This window comes from Microplitis demolitor, chromosome 10 (assembly GCF_026212275.2).
Source record: "Microplitis demolitor isolate Queensland-Clemson2020A chromosome 10, iyMicDemo2.1a, whole genome shotgun sequence".
Taxonomy (NCBI): domain Eukaryota; kingdom Metazoa; phylum Arthropoda; class Insecta; order Hymenoptera; family Braconidae; genus Microplitis; species Microplitis demolitor.
Window position 1 is genome coordinate 1,597,874 of NC_068554.1, and position 24,596 is coordinate 1,622,469.

Below are 24,596 nucleotides of genomic sequence, written 5' to 3' on the forward strand. Positions count from 1 at the left end.
ATATATTTTTAAAAATATGATCGTGATATCAATCAGAGATTACGAATCTTGTTATTTATCAAAAATTGTCAATCACTTTTTTTTTTTCATTATAAAAAAAATCCAATGTTTATCTAAATGCAAATTTTTGTTTAAATTCAACAAAGACAGCAAATAATTACTCACAGATGGCTATTTAAATATTTAACTATTAATTACCGAAGTATTGATTAATTATCTATAGACATAACTTATTAACAAACAATAATATTTAACATGTACTGATTATTATTTCAGTTGCTGAGGTAATAAAAATTTTTTTTTCTGTTTGATAATTACCGGGTAATTTAATCTCGTAATTACCATACTTATTACTATTATTATTATCATTACAATATCGAAATAACGTTTATGTAAACTAATACGCGTGTTAATGATCAATATTTGATTAAATTTTTATTAGTCAACACACACTTTTAATTACATACTGCCATAAGTTTAATAATTGTAGTATTCGAAATTTGGCACTTTATTTTTATTAAAAAAAAATTATTACAAATTAAATTTTAAAAAAAAATTATGAGTCGGCAGCGAGAAAAATTCCAAAAAAATTTTCATGTCAGAGAAATTGAGGAAAAACTTCTGAAACTTTATTTTGAAAAATTATGGCGGGAAATTTTTTATGTAATATAATTTTTTTTTTTTTGACATGACCAGTATTCAAAAATTTATATTTTGTATATAAACCTTAAAAAATCAGGGCAAAGTATAACAAAATATATATTTGATATAAATCTCTTGTAGTCCTTGAACTTTGGAGTCTATCATATTTTTGCGATTCTATTATTTAAAAAAAAAAAAAATTTATTAAATTTTAGTATAAGTCCATAGTAAAATTTTTTGTATTTGTAATTAAAAAACTCCATTTTAAAAGTCATTAAAAAAAAAAACTTTAATTATTTTTCTGTTGCCTCCTTCGGCCAATAAAAATTACTTTTATTTCCTCAAAATAAACGCAAAATGTCAAAAAAAAAAAAATTGAATTTTTTCCACATGTCCATTTCGCCCAGTTCTCCTACATGACAACTTTCAAACCACTTTAAAAAAAAATAATGTCAGAACAGTAAAATTTCTGTCATCCTGCCTGACTATTAATTAATCAAAAAAAATTTTTTACTGCAGTATTAAAAAAACATGTTTGCGATTTTTTTTTTTCGCTTGGAAATTTAAAAAAATCCTACACGAGTCTGTGCTCGCCAGCGACATAACAAGTAGTCATCGAGTACTCTTCGCGATTACTCTCAATGTCACTGACAACCGACTCGCAATTTCGGGTCGAGCTCTTTGCGAATTTAAAAACACCACCAGTTGGTAGCCACTTTAAAAACCTCCACAATTTTTTATCATTGCTGGCCTTAAGTCCAAAGTACTTTGATTTATTATTATCCAGCTCCTGTCTCTTACCAATTAAATAATCATCATTAGCATCAGCAAGTCTTTGTTGATGACAGACATCGCCGTTAATTAATCGAGTGTTACTATTTCTGTCAGAATTTTTTTTGTTAATCTCATTGGTTCCATTATTAATATTAATATTACCTTGTCTTGGACAATCGCTGTCAATAATTAAGGTCGACTCGGCATTACCAGTCTCCAACTGGTCACAGTATTTTTTGCTATTTTTTTTATTTAAATAATTATCATTATTGGGATTATCAATCTTACGCTGAGATGATGATGAGTTAACTCGGATTATATCACTGTGTTTACTGTCTACCGGTGAGACTGTTTGATGCCGCAGATTATTCTCATCACGTATAGAATTACCAGAACCCTCGGAGCTATCTTGACCAACTCCAGTACCTATTCCTGTACCGGCAGTTGTACGTGAACCAAAATTTCCACCGCCTAAAGTTCTTTGTTGCGAACGTGATAGACTTGAATATGATCTTTGCTCCAAGTTACTCGATGATCTTGAACCACCGCAACTTTTGGCTAATGTTTCCTGCATCATCATCATTATTATTATTATTTTCATAATTATTTTAATAATAAATTTATTTAAATATCAGAACAAAATGGCCTACTATTTTTTTGGCTCAAAAATTTTAGTGATAATTTTGAGATAAGAATGGGGCAAGTTGGACATATCAGACAGAAATTTTTAATTTTCAGTAAAAAAAAATATTTTTTTATGATCATAGCCCATTTTACCTCAAAATTAATTGTACTGAATAAAATTAAAATTTTTCTGACTGAAATTGTCATCAATTTTTAAAATCTGTTATTGTTATGATTGATAACATGAAATATATGTAAATATATATATTTTGTACCTTGAAAGCTTCGCGAAATTTATTGGACATAATATTGTATAAAATTGGATTAATGGTAGTGGAGACGTAGTACAAGACACCAGAAAGATATGTGAATACATTGTAGAGAAATGTCATCCATTTGTTTTTTGATGTCACTTGATCAGTGTCTGTTCCGTAGATCGCAATCAAACGCTGGACGTGGAAAGGTGCCCAGCATATAAAAAATGCAACGACGACAGCAACTGTAACAATTATATATTTATGTAAATAGTCATACATTTATTATTAACAGCCTGCAGTCACTACGTGACCGCCCTACTACCCTTATCTATTAAACTGATTAAATTATTTTTAAATCATTCGTTCAATTTACTTATCGTCTATTTAAAAATTAAATTATTTTTTTTGTCAAAATTTTGAATTACAAATAAATTAAAAAAAAAAAATAGACAGTTTCGCAATGAATTAACGGATGTTAGAATACATTATAAATAAAGAGAAATAAAAAAACGAAGCTAGCCAATTTGTACTAACGTCACACAATTCTAATTTATGTTGAACGTTAAGTAAATTGAATTCCTCGATTACCAGTCGTTAAAAAACAGCTGAAAGTATATAAAGAGAAACAAATTCAAGGCGACCCTTACAATGACACGAAATTTAAAAATACTTAAATTCAATTAAATTTACAATAAAAATATCACTGACACGCGAATTTTTTTTTTCTTGATGTTACCTCACTCGAGTATGGAATTTCATTTATTTTCAAAAACTGAACTTTTTAAAGTCCAAAAGTCGAGTGTGAAATGATACAATATTGTTTTTTTTTTTTTTTACTATTAAGGGTAAGATTGAAAAAAATCAGGACGCTAGGGAAATAAAACACGCTTTTGAACTTTAATATACTGGATCATTTGCTTTTCGATTATTTTTTAAGATTAAGAAAATTTTATGGCTACTGAAAAAAAAATTTGATTTCAAATATTTAAGACAAAAAAACAGTAGTGATTCTGAAATAATTTAGGGAGGGTTACAATTTTATTGGGTACAAAAATAGATAAAAATTTTGATTATCCCCCAAGTGAAAAATTTGAAATTTAAGGATCAGAATATTGTTAAAAAAATATAATCCTTGGACTTTAGGTATCCTAGTATTTTTTTTTTAATCAGAGAAATTTGGGGTAAAATGGAACCCCATTTTTAGATAAAAAAATTTTATTTTTACATCCTTAGTCGCGATTTATATAAAAGTATGGGGTAAATTGGTCACGGTGGAAAATTAAAAATTTTTAGTAAAAAAAACTGTGGCCCATTTTACCTCACAGCTCTTTACAATTGTAAATTATGATTTTTTACAAAAAATTTGTAAATTGGACCGACCAACTGGCCCATAATTTTTTTTGTCTCATCAGATGTAGTTTTGAGTTCGTCCACTGTCGTTTGATAACGAGATTAATGATAAAAAAAATAATTACCAGCTTTACGAACAATGAAACATAAAATACCAATGTATGATTTAAAATTTTTAGCCGACGTTGATTGAAGACTTTCGGGATTCCGGTTGGAATAATAAAATAAAGCCAGTGAATTATTGATGCATGTTTGCAACGGCATTTAAAATAACAAAACATATTTATGTGTAGTTGAATATCAGCTAATAGAAAAAAAACCAACAGAAAAGAAGTTATTGATAGATATTTTTTTTTTTTTTATATCTTTCCTGCGAATATGTCGGTCGGCTTGACAACTTACCTGGCCATGACATACGAGTCCAGATACTCATTTATTACGAGCAAGTTGACGTAATGATGATATTTGTTTAGGATAGCCATCGTTGGAGAATTATTGCACTTGCGTTTACCTTGATATAGGATTATTAGTACAATGCAATTGCTTTTTCTCACATGACTGTCTTTTTTTTTATTTATCATCATGATAACAATAATTGCAATAATAAATTTTTATTAATTTAGTAAAAAAAAAAAAAATTATTGGAATAAAAAATTTATTTACAAGTTAGATATCATGGTGTGTAGTTTTATTTTTTATCAGCTTGAATATAGTAATTCATAATAACTCGTTAGAATATGAATATATTATAAAAATTGAACCAATCATTCTTCATCATAATCGATTACTAATCACATTTTTTATCTTTGAATAATAAATTTAAATAAAATAAATTATTTTAATTATCTTAGATAAAAAAGTTGATACGGACTTTAAAAATTAGTCAGCATAGATGATATGGAAATTTAAATATTTTAATTATTGAATTTTTTGAATAATTAATTTCTGTATAGTGAAATTTTTCGGAAAGAACTGAATTTAAAAAAATGAAAATTCGATTTTTGAAAATTATAAAAATTTCTAGCGATCTTCGGAATTTTTTTGACAAAAATATATATTTTTTATCAATAAAACCTTAGTTACAATTTGTAGAATAGATTGGGGTAAGTTGGTCATACCAGAAAATGCGGGCAATTTAAAATTTTCAGAAAAAAATTTTTCTTTTTAGACTGCGGCTCATTTTACCTCAATTTTAGTTTAAAAAAAAAAAAAATTGGCTGCACAATCCAGACTGGCCAAATTACCCCAACATTTTTTTCAAACCGTAACTGAAAATTAAAAAAAAATTGGACGTCTAATTTTACTCCAATCATAAATATTTAATAAAAAAAAAAAAAAAAAAAAAAAAAAAAAAAAAAAAAAAAATTAATTGTAATTAAGAATATTCGTATCATTATGAGTGACAAAAAAAATTTTCTACAACTCCAAGGTCAGTCAAAGATTTAAAAATAATTTAAAAAAAATGAAAAATGTTATAAATAAATGGCGCCAGAATGATTGATGTCAATTTGTTATTTACTAGTTAAATTGCGTGACCAAAAGCAGTAAATAGTAACCAGTGTACATCAGTAACATCAGTATTATACAGACTGCTAACATATTACCACACAATAATACATAACGTAGATAAAAAAAAAAAACTTAAAGTATACAATTGGATTAACGTAATGTGTTCAAACACCGGTCATTAATTTATTCAAATGAGTATCAAATGAAAGTGTTTATACAGTTGTGTATCACATGTACGGCCTTGTAGCTCTTTTAATAAGTTATTTAAATCAAAATGATTCACTAGGCTTTTATTTATCCCATAGTATATGTGCATAATACTCAGTAGTAAACAAATTTAATTGAACAAAAAAAAGATAATAAATTTCCTTATGTTGATATTTTTAAAAAATTTGTTTTGACATGACATTATATATGTGGAAGTTTAAAATAAATATGAGATCCATCTAATGGCAAAAACGAGTGTAGAAATTGCTTCTGTCTCTTATTATGTAGGCTTGAAAAATAACGAATTCAAGACTCGCGTTGGTCCAAGACTTCCGTGGGTTGCCAGTCAACTTTAGTACCCGAGCTAACTTTTATTCCGTATCGGAAAATATATCAAGGATGTTACTCAAGACTTTAAAGTTTAACTTAGTATTCACTTATATACTTGGATATTTTATTTATGTTATTTTTTGGTCACTGCACTGAAAATAACCACCAAAATTTTTTTTTGAGTTTCATCAGTTGACAAAAAAATTATTTTTATCGTCATAAAAAATAAAATCCCGTGGAGTTAAAAAAAATTTGGCGCGCGAAATTTGAAAAAACAAGGGTTGAAATTTTAATAGGAATTTTTGGCCCCCCCCCCAAGTTTGGATTTTTCGAAAACTTGAAATGGAAGTTGACAATATATATATATATATATATGTACTGTTTGGAATTGTGTCTTCAATAAATTTAAATTAATATAATAGACTACTGAGTTATGTAATCAAAAGTCATATAAGTTTATAAAGCTTTGATTTACTGCTCTTTAAATGAATGTTTGATATATTAATCATCATACCGTTTAATATTAAATAACACTTTGAAAATATTCGTTTTTAATATTTAATTATCATATTGATATTCACATAAATATTTAAATCTCGAGCAGTAATTGCCATTAAAAATAATTATTCAAGTAATCAAGCTGATCATTTGAAATTTCAATTAATGACATAGTACCGCAAAAAAATAAAATTATTGTTCACACCATTGCAATTTGATATAAAAAACCTAAGAAATATATCTCACTCATAATTCTATTTTATATGAATAAATAAAAGAGGTAAATTATGCATTCATTGTTTTAAGGAAAAAAACTGCTTACCAGAAGATATTTCACTCGGGTATTAGGTAATAAATTGAGAACTTTTATAAAAAAAAAAAAAAAAAAAAAAAAAAAATGATTTGGTTTATAAATTTGTGGTTTTTTTATATTTTGAATTATTTTTATTTAGAACGTGCTGATATATTTTTTAAATGGCTTACAAATCATTAAAATTGATGTGTCTAAATAATATTCATGATCTTTAGTATCGAATAAAGAATATGAAATATATATATATATATATAACATTTTTTTTTTTTAATGTAAATATTTGCATTTATTTTTTTTATTAAAAACAAATTTTAAATTTTATAAAATTATGTTTTTTAAAAATATATACATATATATCTACAATATATATTTACATATATATATTAAATAATTTTGATTTTAGTAAAATTCACATTTTTCGATTAATTCTCAAATTTGCTAATAATTTGAAAACTAGAAAATAATTTGACTAAAAAAAAAAGGCCCATTTTGCCCACTTTCTACAAGTATAAAAAAAGGTCCTAATTTTTTTTTTTTAATTTAATTAAACATAATTTTGTTAAAATTAAACAACCGCACAATGAAAATTGCGTTTGTACGTCGGCATGTCACAAATTAAATTAAATTAAAATAAAAATCGTGATTACATCAATCACGCATGAGGTCACGGTCGGTTACAATATATTATAATATATAATATTAATTAAATTAGTGTAAATTTATCGCGTACCTATGAAATAAATAAAATACCAAAAAATTTTTCAGCAAAATGACTTTTTAAAATTGAGATAAAATTTTAGTCATCGATTCGTCTGCAAAAGGTCTTTTTAACTCGCTGAACTGGTTACCGCGTTTTAATAATATACTGTCATACATACTTTAATAAATACGTGGTTCAGAGAAATACCAAATCTTTATAATATCCAGCAAAACAGGTTTTATAGGGAAACTATTTGAGTCATCGCTCGTTGCATCCTGAATTTATTTCCAAAAATACATAAATATTTCGGCAGTTATATTTTTAATTTAAAAAATAAATATGAATATTGGTTTGACAATAATATGACTTTAATATCATAAATTAATTGACTGTCTTGATACATTTGTGATAAATATAACGAACATATGTTTCGCATGGTAAATATTTGACTTGACGCAAATAATGACGGAAATAATTTTTCAAAGTTTGAATTTTTAAAATTATAATGAAAGTTTAATTATAGGTATAATATATATCAAATTATTGATATATGTTTTTTTTTTATTTTTGTTCTTTGTATTAGTGTGAGTTAAAATATTTATATAAATTGTAATTTATAGGCTACTGAATCGTAAACAGAATTAGATAAAACGAAATGGCAGACGTCGTGATGTAATATTTGACTCTTGGGATTTTTTTATTTTTTAGTAGACCAGACATGAAATAATAAAAATAATAATAAAAAGTACGATTTAGACATACCGGAAGTCGTTAAGGTGAATTGTAATACAAAAGACGGTGATTTTTATACCGGGGATATTATAGTTGAACACTATTTGCAATTAGATGACAATTGTGGGGATCTTATTGTTAATACTCGGAAAATTGAGATCTATAGATCTGGGGTCTTTCGAGACCAAATCGAAAATTAAGACAAATTAGTGAATGTCAAAATTTCGAGGCCTTATAAAAAAAAAGGAAAATTTTTCAAGTCTAAGATTTACATCGATCTAGATTTTGAATTTTAAAAAATATTAGATCTACAATAGTTTTATCAGAATTTTCTAGATCTTTAATTTTTTTCTACTGGAAAATTTTGAAATTTTTATTAAAATAAAAATTTACAATCTGAGATTTGGAAAAATTTTAATAAATTTAATGACACGATGTAGATCTTAAATGTCAAAAATTCTAGATCTTTCATAGCATAATTAGATCTTGATTTAAAAAATTTAAAAAAAAATTCAAAATTTTAAATAAAAAAATATGTCGCGATCTTGGAGAAAAAATTTGAATTTTTTTCAGATCTGACAAGACTGAGTAAATCTTGTAAATAAATTTAAATCTAGTGACATAACTGTAGATCTCAAAAATAAGATCTAACCCAATTTTTAAAAATTTAAATTATTTTTTCCGGGGTACTTTGGTCAGTTCTCGCCTGAAAGAACTGAAGAATCCAATTAATACAACAAAACAATGACAATTGTAGAAATTTATTAACTTAATTAATTAATTAGACCAACATTGAAGTTACAAAATGAATAATGTCATTTAAACTACATTTTATAATTTTCAAATTAATATACAATCGTGAGTATTTTTTTTTATTGCGAGCACACGAAACGAGTCATAAATTTATTACGACCCCTTTATGGAACTCATAATGATAACAGTTACAATAATGACAATAACGAAATAAAAATAATAAAAATAACATTAGACTATTCATTAAACCAACGTTTACTCGTTATTCATTTAAGGATATGCCAAAAATAGATTCGGCAATGCGATATGAGGGACCAAATAGACCAGAATTTTATTGGAACAGAAAATTGGTCGTTTAGTTTTTACTTTGTTGAAAAGATATTATATAAGTACGGCAACAGTGTAAGAAATAATGGAACATTGCGCGTATATTATTAACAAGAGGAAAATAAATTCATGAATTCAATCGCTAAAACGTAGCCTTTTAAATTATTTTATTCGTTTAAAATTTACAAGCAAGCAAGGGTTTGAAAAAATAATTGAATGTTGCCGTTAGAAAATTCTGATAATCAGATGAGAGAAAGACAGGATCAAAGGTATATATATATATATATATATATAAATGAAATTAATGACTCATATTGATCATTGGGTGTATGCATAAATTAGTATACTCAGAGTTTTCATATTAATTCGAGTTATAAATTAATCTTTTAATTAAAATTAAAAATATTTTCCATAATTATATTTGATTGCTGATTTGAATTTGAAGTTATTAATTATAGTTTATTATTTAAAATGACTAAACTAGTAAACCGATTTATTGATTTATTTAATGCTTAGGGGAGACCGGGGCAATACGGCCCTCCCTCGGGCAAGAAGGCCCACCTTAAAAATTAACTTAAAATTTTTTTTTTCTTGTTTTCTTTTGATTATCACAAATTCAGATTATTTACTCATTTTTTAGCCCTATACGTCAAACTAGGGGCAAAATGAACCACTCAAGAATTCTAAAAAAAAATGTATGACATATTATTATAACCTAGTAATGATTAATCTAATAGAAATATAATTTTTTGGTTAATTTTATAGATTTGGAGTAAAATAGAGTATTTGAAAGTTAAAAATACCAACACTCAATTTTTTTCTACAGAAGTGAACAAATTACTCGTATTATATCAAAAAAGGTTATTTCGAGTAATATAAAAGTAAATACAGGTGTTAAAGAGAAAAATATAAACATTTATAACGCGGGAAATTTTTTTTACACTTAAAAAAAAAAAATTTCTTTTCATTTTTTTTCGGAGGGGGCCGTCTTGCCCCAAAAAAATAATTTTTTTCAAGAGCTTCACCAAATTTTTGGTGAATTGAATTAAAGTTGAACGAGAGTAAATTGACTTGATGGTTAAAAGCCACAAAGAATAATAATCGGCTTAGGTGGGCCGTCTTGCCCCGGTCTACCCTATATTGAATACTTGCATAACTTTAATAATCATGATACTAGTTTTATAAATTTTATCATAAATTAGTCATACATTTGAGTATAGTGTCATATATATATATATATATATATATATATACTGTAAAAAATTTTTTGGACCTGGTGTAGTATAAATGGTGTAAAAATTACACCAAATTTAAAAAAAAAATTGATAAAAATTATAATGTGATCATGCCAGCGAGTAAAAAAATAAAATAAACAATTTTTCGTTATGCAACGCATGATCAATTTATCATGATCGTTTATTTACAATACACATGTGTGGATCGAGTGTTAATTTTTCTGACCCGAGTGGCCGAAAAATTCCAAGGAGTACAAAATCGGAAACAAATTTTGCATAAATGTCGACAATTCTCTTTGTTATGATTTTTCTGTCCGATAAATAAAATACTTATGTTTATTTTATTAACAACCGGAAGCTAGTGAATCAGTTTAATTATCTTTCAACGCATTTATTTATTTTACCGATCTTGTAATAATTATTTTTAGTTTTACGAAAAAAATTTACAAGTTTTTTTCAGTAAATATTTTTATACTTAATATTTTTTTATTGTCACTGTCCTAGTGGACTCAGAGATCGTAAAACTTTGATATTAAGTGCAGAACGTTAATGATTTACATTAATAATGAGCACATGGTCATAATGTCACATGTTATTAGCGTAATTAATAATTGAGATGTTAATGTTTGCAGCCAGTGTATATTATTTATTCTAAACTCTATTTTATTTTACTCATGCTTTTTTTTTACTTCCAAGATAATTTATTGTCACTTGCCATAAACATTTGAATTTTATTGTAAAAATTTTTCCCCACCAAAGTTACATTTTAAAATTTTATTTTTTTTTTTTTTTATACAGAAAAATTTTATTTTGATATTTCTTTACCATTAATTTATTTACTTATCGACCTTGGATTTTTTTTTATGCCGAAATTAAATTAAGAAGTCGAAAAATAAATGAATAAATTCAGCCGTCGAAAAGGAAAAAAACGATGCAAAAATTTATGTACAAAAAACATGAGTATATATTTATATATAAATGCATGTACAATTGCTGAATGGACACTGCAGTCAAGTAACTAATTTATCAATGGCATGTTTTTTTCGAGTACCAATAGATCGATTACCAATAAATTTAGTACGGTATGATTTTTAATACAATAAATCATGATTTAATATTTGTAAGTGTTTTTATCAATTTATTGGAGTGATAATGATTTGTATCTCATACTTTTTATACCATGGAAATAATGAAATATTTATCTTTGTACGATGATTTTTTTTTTTTTTATTTTACAATTATAATTTATTTAAATATATCATTTTTGGTATCATTGTTTTTGAATATTGTTATTATTATTATTTTTTTTTTTTTTTTTTTTTTTTTTTATTAAACTTGAGTGACCTATTCAGCAGAAATTTAAAAAAAATATAAACCCGGTCATTTATTTAAATAATAAATATTTTTTTGTAATTTTAGCCGTGACAAAAAAAAATGACTTCATTAATTAATGGGAAGAGTGGGGCAAAATGAGACACGATTTTTTGAAAAAATTTTGGAATTTTTTTTTAGTCACTAATAAAAGCATGGGGTAAATTGGTCACCCCGAGTACAAATATTTCGTAATTTTGACGAAATAATTTTTTTTCTGTCCATTTTACCCTCCGTTAGGTTTTTGCCGTTTTTTTTATATAAATATTTAGATAAATAAGCCCAATAAAAAATTTTTTGGTGAAAATTTCGTAGTAGTATTTAGGGTGACCAACTTACCCCATAATTTTTTTGAGTCTGAAGTCAAAAATTAAAAAAAAACCTTTTTTTTTTTGGTTAAAAGTGATCTAATTTTACCGCGCTTTTTTTAAAAAATTTATTTTGATGATTTTAATATAAAATATATTAATAAATATATAAAATAAATAAAAAAGTTGTTCTATCAAAAATATATGAAAAATAAAAATCACTTGATACGCGAGTAAATAAGTTATTTTTTGGATAATATGTCAATCACACACGAGTATGAGAGTGACAGCCTGACAATGAGTAAAAAGAAAATTAGCAGGAAAAAAAATTCTCATATATTTTCTCAAGTATTTGTTTAATGTTGATACTCAACAATATATATATATATATAATGAAAATCATTATTATCTGTTTACTTACGAGGAAAAAAATCTCAGATTAATATTGTTACGATTTATTTGGATAGTAATTAAATTAAAAAAATTTTTATTGAAATGATCAATTTTATGTATGATATAAATAACTCGATATTTACATTTGCAATTTATTTATTACGATAAGGTAAATAGAGAGATGATAGGAAAAAATGTAATTTATCAGATATTTTAGAATTTTTCATTCACCCTTGGATACTTTTGTTCTCCAGCTATCGATCATATGTAATCCTATAGTAGTATTCCAATTTGGTACAGTAAATGCGCGTAAATTTAATACAACCTATATACTACATGTGAAATACGTAAATTTAACCAGTGAATAATTTAAAGATAAAACTTGCTATAAAATTGATAACGGTAACCGAGTAAAGAAGTAATCTCGTTATATTTATTAAATAATTTCAAATTCGCAAGTACAAAACGACACCTTGGTCTGCTTGTCAATCAAATTTTTTTTTAAATTATATTTTTTTACCGCCAAATTTATAATTTAAATTTAAATTTATTGAAAAAAAAAAAAAAAAAGTAATTACGCCATTCAATTTTTTATAAAATTGCTAATGAAAACAAAAAAAAACTATAAATAAAGGGGTAAAATGGGCCGGTATATTTTTCTTTTTTATCTAGGCCAAAATGGGACACTAGTTTTGAGACAAAAAAATTTTTTTTAATTTAAAATTATTTAGTTACAGTTTATCAAAAAATAGGGTAAGTTGGTCACCCGATGGTTTAAAATTTTCAGTCAATAAAAAATTTGTTCTTTTTTAACTGTTTGCTCTCTGAAGTTTTTTATCGGGAACTTAAAAGCTGACTCAGGGTAAAATTTTTTTATTAAAACTTCTAAATTGGCCTCACTGTCCAGGTTGCCTCACTTTTTCAGTAACGATAATGAAAAACTTGTAGACAAAAAAAAGTTGTTTTAATAAAAAAAAAAACGTGACCCATTTTGCCACAGAATCCTAGAAAATTCAGTGACCCATTTCGCCCCAAGCTCCTGATGGGCAATAAGTTAGCCCATAATTTTTTACATGGATGTATACATTGATACATTTATATTTTTCTATATGAATGCCCATAAATTCTCCCGCGAAATTTTGAATTTAAAAAAAAATGATATTTAATTTAAATTTATGGAGCTGATAAGTGATGATGCGATGAAAGAATAATTTTATTACGTCAGAGTATTAAATAACTCGTTTTAAATTCAAAAACTATTTATATTTTTTCACTTGGCATATAAAATCATCAGTGCCCAAATCTTAATTAGAGGTGCCATAAATAAAAATCTATATGCAGACGTAGACATCAAAGTCTTACATTAATAAATAACTATATACTACAAAGTGATAAAAAATAATCAAAGTAAAATAAATACGTCTGAGAAAAAACTGGCCAGTGATGTCATAGAATGGGACTCAAAAATATAATTATTAAAAAATATATATAAAACTGTTAAAATATAATATATAAAAGCAATTTGTCAATGGCTTAGTACCATTCTAAGGTTCTGAGATAAAACGTCTACTTTAAAGTCTCGTGATGCTGTCACCCGATGAAATAAAAGATTTTATAGCAGAAACTATTCGTCATTTATAGTTTTCATTTCTAACTCCGTATATTTTTATTTTATCTAATGTTTACCTCAGCTTGAAAGCTTTGCATTTAAATACCATAAAATATATAATATTTGTAAACATATCTTTTTCATATATTTATTGCCAGTATTTTTTAAAAATACTTTAAGTCAAAATTTTGATTTAAGTAAAAAAAAAGCTCATTTTTCAGTAGACACAATTTTTTAATTTAACCAAAAGCCGCTTCCAAATATATATGATCAGAATATTATGCAATTAATATGAGCACAAGGATCAAAATTTGTTGGAAAATTGAATCAAGTGATTAACTGCCCAAAAGTTTAGAAACTCTAATGATCACGATTAATAAAAACCCGAATTTTTTTTTCTATCCCTCGAATTTGAATTATTTAAAAAATGACCGCCACAAAATCTATCGATGAACTCGTAATTTATAATTTTATTAAGCACATAAAAAAAAAATTTATAAACTTTTTATTAGCGTACCCAATTTCGGAATAAAAAAAAAAATTTTGATAGCAATGAAAAATTTGTTTCCTTTAAATACAAGTGAAGTAAAAAATTCACCGTATTAAAGTACACAAAAGTCGTTTATTATTAATAAAACATCCCCAGTTTGTCCAGTTTTACCCTTATATATAATACGCGTTTTCATACAAAGCCCGAAATAAATTCACAACTATAAAGTATCATGTCTTGAAAAATTATAAAAAGTATATTTTTATTCAGCTATGCCACTAAACATAAATAAAATTTTATTTAAAAAAAAAAAAAAAAAAAAAAAAAATCTTACCAAGCATCTTAAGAACTCTGCGTGAAGATTTACCCGTATTCCTAGTGTCCCACTTTTTTTTTTTGCTCTCCTGTAAGCTCCGCGTTCCTTGATTTCTGATGTTGCGTTTCTTCATCATATTAGATTTTCTCAACTTCAGTCCAATCATTGAGTACAGTACCGTAATTAGCGTCATGGGAATTATAAAAAAAAGGAGAGTCGCTATTTCAAACGAGTGTTTTATGAATGGACTTTTGCGGGTGCAGATAACAACATCAGGACTTATGTTCGGGTATTCAATCACTCCAAATTGCAGCGCCTGTGGTATCGCGAAGGACATCGCCACCAGCCAAATAACCAAAATCAACTTGACAACCCGTGACAATTTAGACATCGTGTGTGACAGAAATGGATGACAAATAGCGATGTAACGCTCGACAGTAAATGCAGCGATGGTCAGGACACTCGCGTTCGTCGAACATTCAGCCGCGAGTCCTCGCACTACACAAAAACCTTCTCCAAATATATAAGGGTATTTTGACCAGACCAAATAAACCTCCGCCGGAAGCCCGGAAATCAGGAGCAACAAGTCTGACACTGCCAAACTGAACAGATAGTAATTTGTCGCGGTGTGCATTGACTTTATACGAGCAATCACTATGCACGTGCTCACATTACCGATGATGCCGGCGATAAAAATAATAAGATATATTATCGTTATTGGAATAACTATATAAAGTGGATCGCGTCGTGATCCAACGACTCTGTACGCAGCATCAGTGCTCGAAATCGACGGGAATGTTGACGATACATCTGTCAGATTATAATTTAACTCATTATTTATTTCCGTTGTCATTAATAACTCCATTTTTAATTAATTATTAACACACTTTTCAAACAAATATATATATATATATATATATTATTATTTATAATTAATTTATATATTTATTTATAGGGATTAAAATTTTCAGACACGAGTCTTTTATTTATTTTGTATAGCAACATTTTTTAAAATTTTTTTTTAAAATCCATTGGGGGTTGGTTAGTAAATTTTAATTTAATAAATTAATTTTTTATTTATTAATTCACTGATTTAAATATAAATATATGGGGACTTTAATTGGGTGATCACGATGCTGAGGTCATTAAAGAGGAAGACCTGCGCGAAAAGAAGACAAACCAAGACTGAGGATGATTACTAACGGTCAGTCGACGTCGACGGTTCTGAGTAACGATAGTGGGGAATACCATTCTGCGCCGGCGAAGAATATTATCAACAAATATATATATTATATATGTATATAAACGAATAGGAAGGAAGAGGCAACAGTTTAAATGGTATCAGTAAATAGTTGAAGATGTTTGGAAAATAAAATTTAAACTCGAGGTTGAGGTAAATTGGACAAGTACTCATTTTGTTATTTGATTATTTTTTTATTTTTTTTTTTTTTTTGTTGAGATTTATTGAATGCATTTCGGACTCGGTTGCCATAGAAACTGAGGCATTCGCTGTAAACCCGCCTCGGATATGGAAATTAGGGATGAAAAAAAATTTTCGGGTGATAAAAATGAATTATTGAGGATCCTGAATTTTTAGAGCTCGATAATCGGTTTGATGAAGGCTGCTTTTGTTTGTTTATTGTAATTTATTTATTTAGGTTCGGTCGAGTAATTTTGAATTTTTTAAGGGGGAGGGGGGACTCAGAAAAAATGATCTGTAGTGTGATCTTTTTTTATTATTATTAAATTAGTGATTGATGTAAACATTAAGCAGCCAGGAAAATTAGTCTGCTATTTAAGTAAAAAGTGTGATTTTGTCGGTTAGTTTGAAACTTTAAAAGAAATCCTTGTAGAGTTTGTCGGCCAAGTTGAGTCTAATGAAAAATAAATGAACAAGTTTTTAAAAAAAAATTACTTACCGCCAATTTTATTAAAGTTTCAAATGCTTATATTTTTTCTAAGTACTTACTAACAGCAATTCAAAATAGTTTTTTTATTTAAAAGCCGGAAACTAAATTTTATCCCAGTTTTTGAAATTTCATTTCGTAAAATTATTAAATTAAAATTTTTATTAAACCCCCAGATTTTTCAAATTTTGTATTGTATATTTTAAAGTTTTAAAGAAAAATTTATTTAAAAACCGGAAAGTAAATTTTCATGAATATTTTGTCCCAGTTTTTGAAATTTCACTTCGTAAAATTATTAAATTAAATTTTTTACTAAACCACAGATTTTTAAAATTTTGTATTGTATATTTCAAAGTTTTAAAGAAAAATTCTCACCCCCTCCCCCTTCCAACCCTATCTCATTACCAGTTAATTTGATGTCAGATAAATTTACATAAATTTTGTATATAAACTATCAAGTTGTAAGATCATATTTCAATTAAATCTGATACTTGTATAATATACTTTTGAAAAAAAAATTATTTTTTATTTTTTAATGCAATTTATGTATTTACTAGCAAGTTTTTTTTTTTTCTATAGTATGAATTATTTTCCCGAGAATTTAACCGACCCCTGCTGATAATCTTTCATTTAACGTAAAAACTTATGTCCAATGAACTATCTAAGCCACTCATCAAAATAATAACTCAATTAAGCTTCATTGTGACCTTTATTGGCAATTAATAAAACTGACCAATAAAAATAATTGTAACTCTATTTTCATAAATAAAAAAAAATAAGAGCGGTAAAATAATTAAATTATCGTTTAATAAAAAATATTTCTTATGAAGGAAACAAGTTTTTGCACCTGAGATAATTAATGACTCGGCAATAATATAAAAGCAGGCGTTAATTATTTAAATAAGAAAAAGAACAGGAGTCAGAGCACTGGTTCAAAGGAACATAATTATGTTTTATTTATTTTAATATTTTTAAAGCTGCTGGAGAAAACCCAGATGACTCTAAACAGAAGGTAAGTAAAAAATAATTGACTGTGAAATACGAAGAAAAAGACTGAGAAAAGATATAAATTTACAAAGAGTAGCTTTGGTTTTTAAATATAATCTAGTTGTCATTTTGATTTATTACTTATTAAATTTACGCGAATTTTTTTATTTCCCGCTATGAAAGTCAATGATTTTTAAAAATAGGAAAGTCATTGTTTTCATCCTGATTTTCGAAAATCGAGTTTCCAATGTCGATGTTTTGAGATCCCAGGTTCTATAGATTTTCTAAAGATTTTCTTAGACGGACACTAGTCTTAATTTTCCGTAGATTTTCTTACACGATGACAGGTTTTGATTTTCTATAGATTTTCTTAGACAGACACTAGTCTTAATTTTCCGTAGATTTTCTTACACGATGACAGGTCCTGATTTTCTATAGATTTTCTTAAACGGTGACAATTTTTCGTTTTCTATAGATTTTCTTAGACAGTGACTAGTCTTGATTTTCTGTAGATTTTCTTAGACAGACACTAGTCTTAATTTTCCATAGATTTTCTTACACGATGACAGGTCCTGATTTTCTATAGCTTTTCTCAGACGGTGACAATTTTACGTTTTCTATCGATTTCTATAGGCGGTGACAAGTCCTGATTTTCTATAGATTTTCTTAGACGGTGACAATTATTGATTTTCTATAGATTTTCTTAAACGGCGATAATTTTTCATTTTCTATAGACTTTCTTAGACAATGACAGGTTTTGATTTTCTATGAATTTTCATAGACGGTGACTAGTCCCAATTTTCTATAAATTCTCTTAGACGGTGACAGGTCCTGATTTTCTTAGATGATGAAAATTTTACGGTTTCTATAGATTTTCTTAGATGTTGATAATTTTACATTTTCCATACATTTTCTTAGACGGTAACAGGTCTTGATTTTCACAGGATCTTGTAGACGATGACAAGTCCTGATTGTTTAGAATTTTCCATAGACTTTTTTTTACATTTTCTTGAAAGTCGACCAGTCCCAAATTTCCATAGATTTTCTATAGAATTATTTAAACGTAAGCTCTAAATATCTAATCTTACACCAATATAATATGAATTTCTATATTTTCCTCATCACTAAATATTTATTTTATTCACAAAAAAAAAAAGAAAAAAATATTTACAATCTGTTGGCCACTGAGATACCCAGCAAAGCCTGGGCACATCTCTTTACACCCATCTTTAACAAAACCCTAATCCTATCATTTTCACCAGTACCAGGAGTTTTGTGGCATCCAAGTTGAGCCTTCCGCTCCATTCTTCTGCATGCATACTTCCTCATTTCCTATAATATTCATACAGTCCTCCAATTTTTTTTATCTCATATTCTCCCATAAATTCAACTACCCCACCTTTTCTTACTGTCTAACAGTAAGCTCGTTATGATTTAATTTATCATCATATTATTTTCCACAACAAAAATTATTTCTTTCTGTATTTTAATTTAAAAAAATCAATTTAATTTGCTACCATAAACATTTAATTACAAAATATCCAGCTTTCATCCGTCGGTTCAATTGAAAAATACTTTCGTCTCTCCCCATAGTTTCAGACAGATGAGGAAAGTTTTTCAGCATAAAGTCTTTTAAATTACAAGCGAATGTCCATCACAAATGGATTTAATGTTTTCCATAATTTAATTTATAGTTCTGCATTGTTTTTTCAAATTTCAAATAAAAAAGGATTTCCATAACTCTGCTCTGAAGAGTTTCCAGTCCAAGCTTGTAAGGCAGCTGATAAATAAAGTCGAGGTAAAATATAACAGAAAAAGTGATTAGAGAAATACTTTTATATGAAAATTAAATCCTTGAAGAGAATCCGTGTCCGTTTGACTGAATTTCGAGCACAAAATCAAAGTTTATGTCGCGAAAGTTTATTTTATGCGCCGGTACGTGTTTCTGGATAACTTTTTGCTCGCATGATTGTGTTACGATACTTGGACTTGGGTTAACTAAAGCTTCGGGAAAAGAAATTCTTGGATGTCAATTTGAGACTGAAATTTTTTTTCCGTACGTTCAATTGATTTCATGGGGCGGGGATTGAAATTTTTTTTTTTTTTAGAATTTGGGCAGAGAAAAAAAATTTGCAGCCTCGGAATTTTTTTTTTAATTAGGGGGCGGGGTAATTTTGGCCATGAACAATTTTAAAAAAATTTAAAAAAGTAGAATTGAGTGGAAATTTGAAATTTAATATTTTTATAAAAATTTCCCGCAAAAAATTTGACAGCTACAACTTGATGTTAATAAAAATATTATTTTTGCTGTCGATATATGCAGCCTTAGCAAAACAAGTTTTCTGATAATTAGACGGCTGAAGTGCTTCAGGTAAAACTTCGTAGCTAAATTAATTTAAAATACGGGTGCATAATTAAAATTAAAAATCCAAGACTATGTCTGAACTAATTATAAGTCCTCTCTATTACGATTTTTTTGATGCTTTTATCATACTCTATATCTATATTTAAAGATGGGACATAACGGAGTAGCCAGAAGTTGTAGGGAGAAAAATAACAAGTTTAAATTAAAGTAAAGTTTTGTTTGTTTTAATGAAGAAATATAATTTTTAATTAATTTAATGAAGTTATTTTTTAGTTACGTCTCTGAAATTCATATTCGAGTTTTGTTGTTTGAATTAAATCGATTTTATGAGTTTTTGACGTACAGCTGTGGAAACAGATTTCCGTCGTAGTTGTTGGTAAAGAGGCGATAATTTACACAGTAAGAGAGGGGCGATTGTAACAGAAGGCAATTTTGACAGTAAAGGTAAACAGTTAAAAAGTTGATTAATTTTATTTTATTATTCTGAGTTTGTTATTTTTAAAATTAATGAGAATTATAGTTCATGATTTATGACAACTAATAATTTTACTTTAGGTGATAGCTAGAGGTGTTATTTGCTTGGCAACATTTCTTATACTAGTCCTAGTTATGGATATATTTTATTTTGAATTTAGGCGTTGATATTTTAAAATTTTTAAAATAGATATGGTTGACTTACTTGTTTGAAAACGATTCGGCTAGAGAATACAATCATCAGTTTTTAAGTTCCGAAAAAACGAAGAAAAAATTTTATTTTCGACCTATGACGCCATGTTGGGCAAGGAGACTCTGGAAGGATGGCTGCACATGCATTGCTATATAAAGAATGGCCTGTAATTTTTAGTCTGTTGGGAATAACCCATCATAATATAAACGTTTTTTGTTCATTATGATGTCCTCTAGTAGGAAAAGCCATAAAAAGTTAGAGGAATAATTTATTTTTTGAGTAATCGACGTCGGGCAGATGCAGGCAGATGACACTGTCTATGCAATATTATAAAAAGTGGCCCGTAACTTTGCTCCTGTTGGGGATAACCCATCATAATATAAACGTTTTTTGTTCATTATGATGTCCTCTAGTAGGAAAAGCCATAGAAAGTCCTGGGAATAATTTTTTTTTTTAGTTGAGACCCATATGAGTCTTGGTGGAGATGGGTGAACATGGGTGGAGATGATTTTCTATAAAGAATAGTCCGTAACTTTGCTCCTGTTGGGAATAACCCATCATACCATAAACGTTTTTTGTTCATTACGATTTCATCTAATTGGAGAATCCACAAAAAGTCCTAGAAAATTTTTATTTTTAATCTTTCCAGATCGGAAAGCTCACTTGAGATAAAAATTAAAAAAAAAATTGAATTAAAATCTCCGTATCAAAAATACCCACGCTTCTATTAATCAGATACACAGCAAAGTTCCGTGGCATGTGTACTTAGTCGATCGTTCCATTTTTCTACTCATTAATAAAAAATAACTAAAGGGGTCGATTATAGCAATACAATCATGATCTTAAGCTTCACGTGATTCCCGGCATGCAATTCTGTTATAAACTTTCTACTCATTTTTTATCTGCAATAGTATTATTATTAACTACACTACAAATAACAAATTACATTTTTAAATAATAATAAGGCTTCAATCTTTTAAAATATAAAATATATCAATAAATTTATTTATTAAAAATATGAAATACAAATTCTTTTACCAGAAAAAATTTATATTTTAAAATGTACATCTGCGATTAATATATGACTTAAATCTTACATGTTAACATTAATTTTAAAGTATAATTACGCATTTAACAAGCAAAGTTTTTATGTTTGCGCTTTTTTTTCTCTCTCGTTTTGAAACTTTAATTTCAAATATCTGCAGATCGTGAAATTCGTCAAAACAAAAAATAATTATTTTCACAAACTAAATAATTTTCTTTGAATAAATTTAATCGATTTTAAAATCTACAACTCGATCAATCGCTAATCGAAAATAAAATATTAAATGTTGAGGATTTTTTTTCTCGACTTCTTTGATCTCTTTAATTATTCAGCGGATTTCATTCTACCAATTAACGAAATTACTTTTTATACATCGAAGCATTAATATTTTAATTACATTAAAAAAAATTACTCGAGAATTTCGTCTCTTAAAAAATAAAATCCAGACATTTGAAATCTTTATTTTTGTAAAAAAAAAAAAAATGTGACATTTATTTGCAGAGTGAATAATTATTTCATTTATATATAAAAATTTAAATAATATTTTTATTCTGCAGTCTTGGCGGTTGAACAGTAGATGGAAAACAGTGGCATTTATTTTAAAATAGTGGCAGTAAAATAAAGATAAATTAAATACATTATTTTTCCCTCACAATTATATATTTCTCTGCAGCATAAAATTATTACTCAGGTAATAATTTTTGAATTTTTATCTATTGCAATTTCATTGCAGTCAAATATATATAAACTTTTTTTTATAAATAATAATTACAATATAGTAGACATTAAAAATGATTTTTATATAAAAATAATTACTTAAAAAAAAAATTTACTTAAAATAAATTATCTAGAATTTTAATTACTAATCACTAATTACTTATTTTTTGTAGTAAAATTATCAATTAATTTTTTTATTTTCGAATGTATGTATGTATATATGTATATAGTTGTGATATTGAATGAACATCTGTGTTTTTATTTCTATTTTTTTTTATTCACATAAATGATGTGAGTGAAACCGTGCGAATGTGAAAATTAACGATCGACATTAGTTTCGTAAGGTCTTCCCTTGAATTACGTGATTACTTACATTAGTAATCCTGGTCTTCTCAACCATAAGAAATTAATTGACACAGTATTTATAATAGTAAACAAATATATACATAAAAAATCATGATACTGAAGTCGGCAGACAATTAACAATTTTTTGACTTCTTTTTTCACCAATTCTATTAAAAAAAATAAATAAATAAAAATATGCACATGTAGAAAATTTGAAAAAGTATATGTGTAATTTTTTAAAATATTGTTTTTTTTATAATTTATCGTTTAAAAAAAAATCCAAAAATTAGACTCAGTTATCTCAGTATCGTAAAAAATCACAATTTTTAAAAATAAATTATCGAATTAAAGTTCCATTGATGAAAAAAAAATACGAGTCTTCTTTGATTAAATATTTTTTTTTTATTACACTGGAAAAATTTGCAAATTAGATCCGGAGTAAATTCAAAGTGAATAGGAAGCGAGTGACTGTTTATTAATTTAATTCCCTCGGAGGAAAATTCATTTTTGGAAATTTTTTTTCAAACTCTGGAACTCCGAATCAGAAGAATGCAAATTTGAATAAAATCCTCAATCACTCTTGACTTTTTATGTAAATAAAATAATTGCGCATAATTAATATTATCAATATATGATTATTCATCGACTATTGTCTCTTATGGGTATCAGATTTCAGTGAATATTCATATGCGATACATATATATCGGGTTAAATAGTATATTATAATAGGAGAACTGTAGAGAGTTAATTACTTTACATACTCCCTTGCGATTTAACCTGAGAAATAATGAGCTATTATTAATAAGATATAATATATGCCGACATAAATAATTAATTAATTAATTAATTGTTGAAATAGTGTCGCGTAAAGGTGGAGCAGAGGCCATAGGTTAAAAGATGATTTTTTTTACCAAAGAAAAATCATCTGAGATTTAATTTGTTTAAAATTGACATCGACATCTGTTACTAAATTTATCAAATTTTTTATAAATTTTGAGGCACATGGAAAATTTGGTCTGATTTTTTTTTTTTTTCAAAAATATTTTTAATACTAATTTAAAAAAAAACAGCGACTTCTTCACCGCGACTTAAATTAAGACAGTTCTCACCTCAAATAAATTTGAATATCCTTGATAAGGATATTTCCCGCCAAATATATATTGATATGACCCACAATGTCCAATTCTATATTTTCCTGGTTCTGTATCAGCAGGAATTTCCCATGAAATTTCAACTTGACTTGTTCCAAATATTACTGACGTTCTTGCCCAGAATAATCTTATTAAAAAAAAAAAAAGCATTAGTTATTCAAAAGTTACTTATATTTATAACAGACAAGTAAGTAATGAAAAAAAAAAAAATTACTTTGTCTCCCAGTCAGCGTCAGTTGCGATTTCAACCCAGGAATTATTTTTTGATTTCTCGATTGTCAAGAAACTGCGGCCTGTCATGAGATTATTTCTCGGATGTCCTGCAATCTGACAGATTTATTTACTTTAAAATATGTACATATATATTTATATATTTACGTCGACGGAATATTAGTACTAAAAATTGTGTAAGAAGATTTAGAAGCGCAACATTGATTACCTTTTTAAAGGGATCGTTATATTATTACATAAAAAATAATATTTTAGTGGGCAAAGTGAACTTTGAGTTAAATCCGATAGCGGTAAAGTATTATGTGAATCCTTGAAGGATAAAGAGATAATATTAAGGTTTTATGAGGCCGTGGTATGTACTTTCCGGCATGTCTAATGGACTGCATCGGTCATACCTTTTTTTATATTTATTTCACAGGCTCAATAAAAAACGTTATATACAA

At 26.8% G+C, this 24,596-nt stretch overlaps 2 protein-coding genes across 5 annotated transcripts in view; both read right to left on the minus strand.

Annotated features, from left to right (window-relative positions):
• Nucleotides 1-1,216: 1,216 nt before the first annotated feature.
• On the minus strand, nucleotides 1,217-15,603 carry LOC103571877 (pyrokinin-1 receptor). Its single transcript, XM_008550200.1, has 3 exons — nucleotides 14,757-15,603; nucleotides 2,316-2,539; nucleotides 1,217-1,984 (listed from the first exon to the last, which is right to left on the minus strand). The coding sequence occupies exons 1-3, from the start codon at nucleotides 15,601-15,603 to the stop codon at nucleotides 1,217-1,219; spliced, it is 1,839 nt and encodes a 612-aa protein (XP_008548422.1).
• Nucleotides 15,604-21,733: 6,130 nt separating this feature from the next.
• Nucleotides 21,734-24,596, minus strand: part of LOC103571765 (neutral ceramidase) — a 30,045-nt gene continuing 27,182 nt past the window's right edge. For 3 of the 4 annotated variants that reach the window (XM_008550045.3, XM_008550046.3, XM_008550047.3), the window contains 3 exons: nucleotides 24,137-24,249; nucleotides 23,881-24,049; nucleotides 21,734-23,548 (listed from right to left, as the gene is read on the minus strand). In XM_008550045.3, the coding sequence (XP_008548267.1) occupies nucleotides 23,525-23,548; nucleotides 23,881-24,049; nucleotides 24,137-24,249 (306 nt within the window). In that variant the 3' untranslated portion in view covers nucleotides 21,734-23,524. The remainder of the gene's footprint in view (nucleotides 23,549-23,880; nucleotides 24,050-24,136; nucleotides 24,250-24,596) is intronic. The other variant, XM_014441991.2, reaches the window with a different exon arrangement.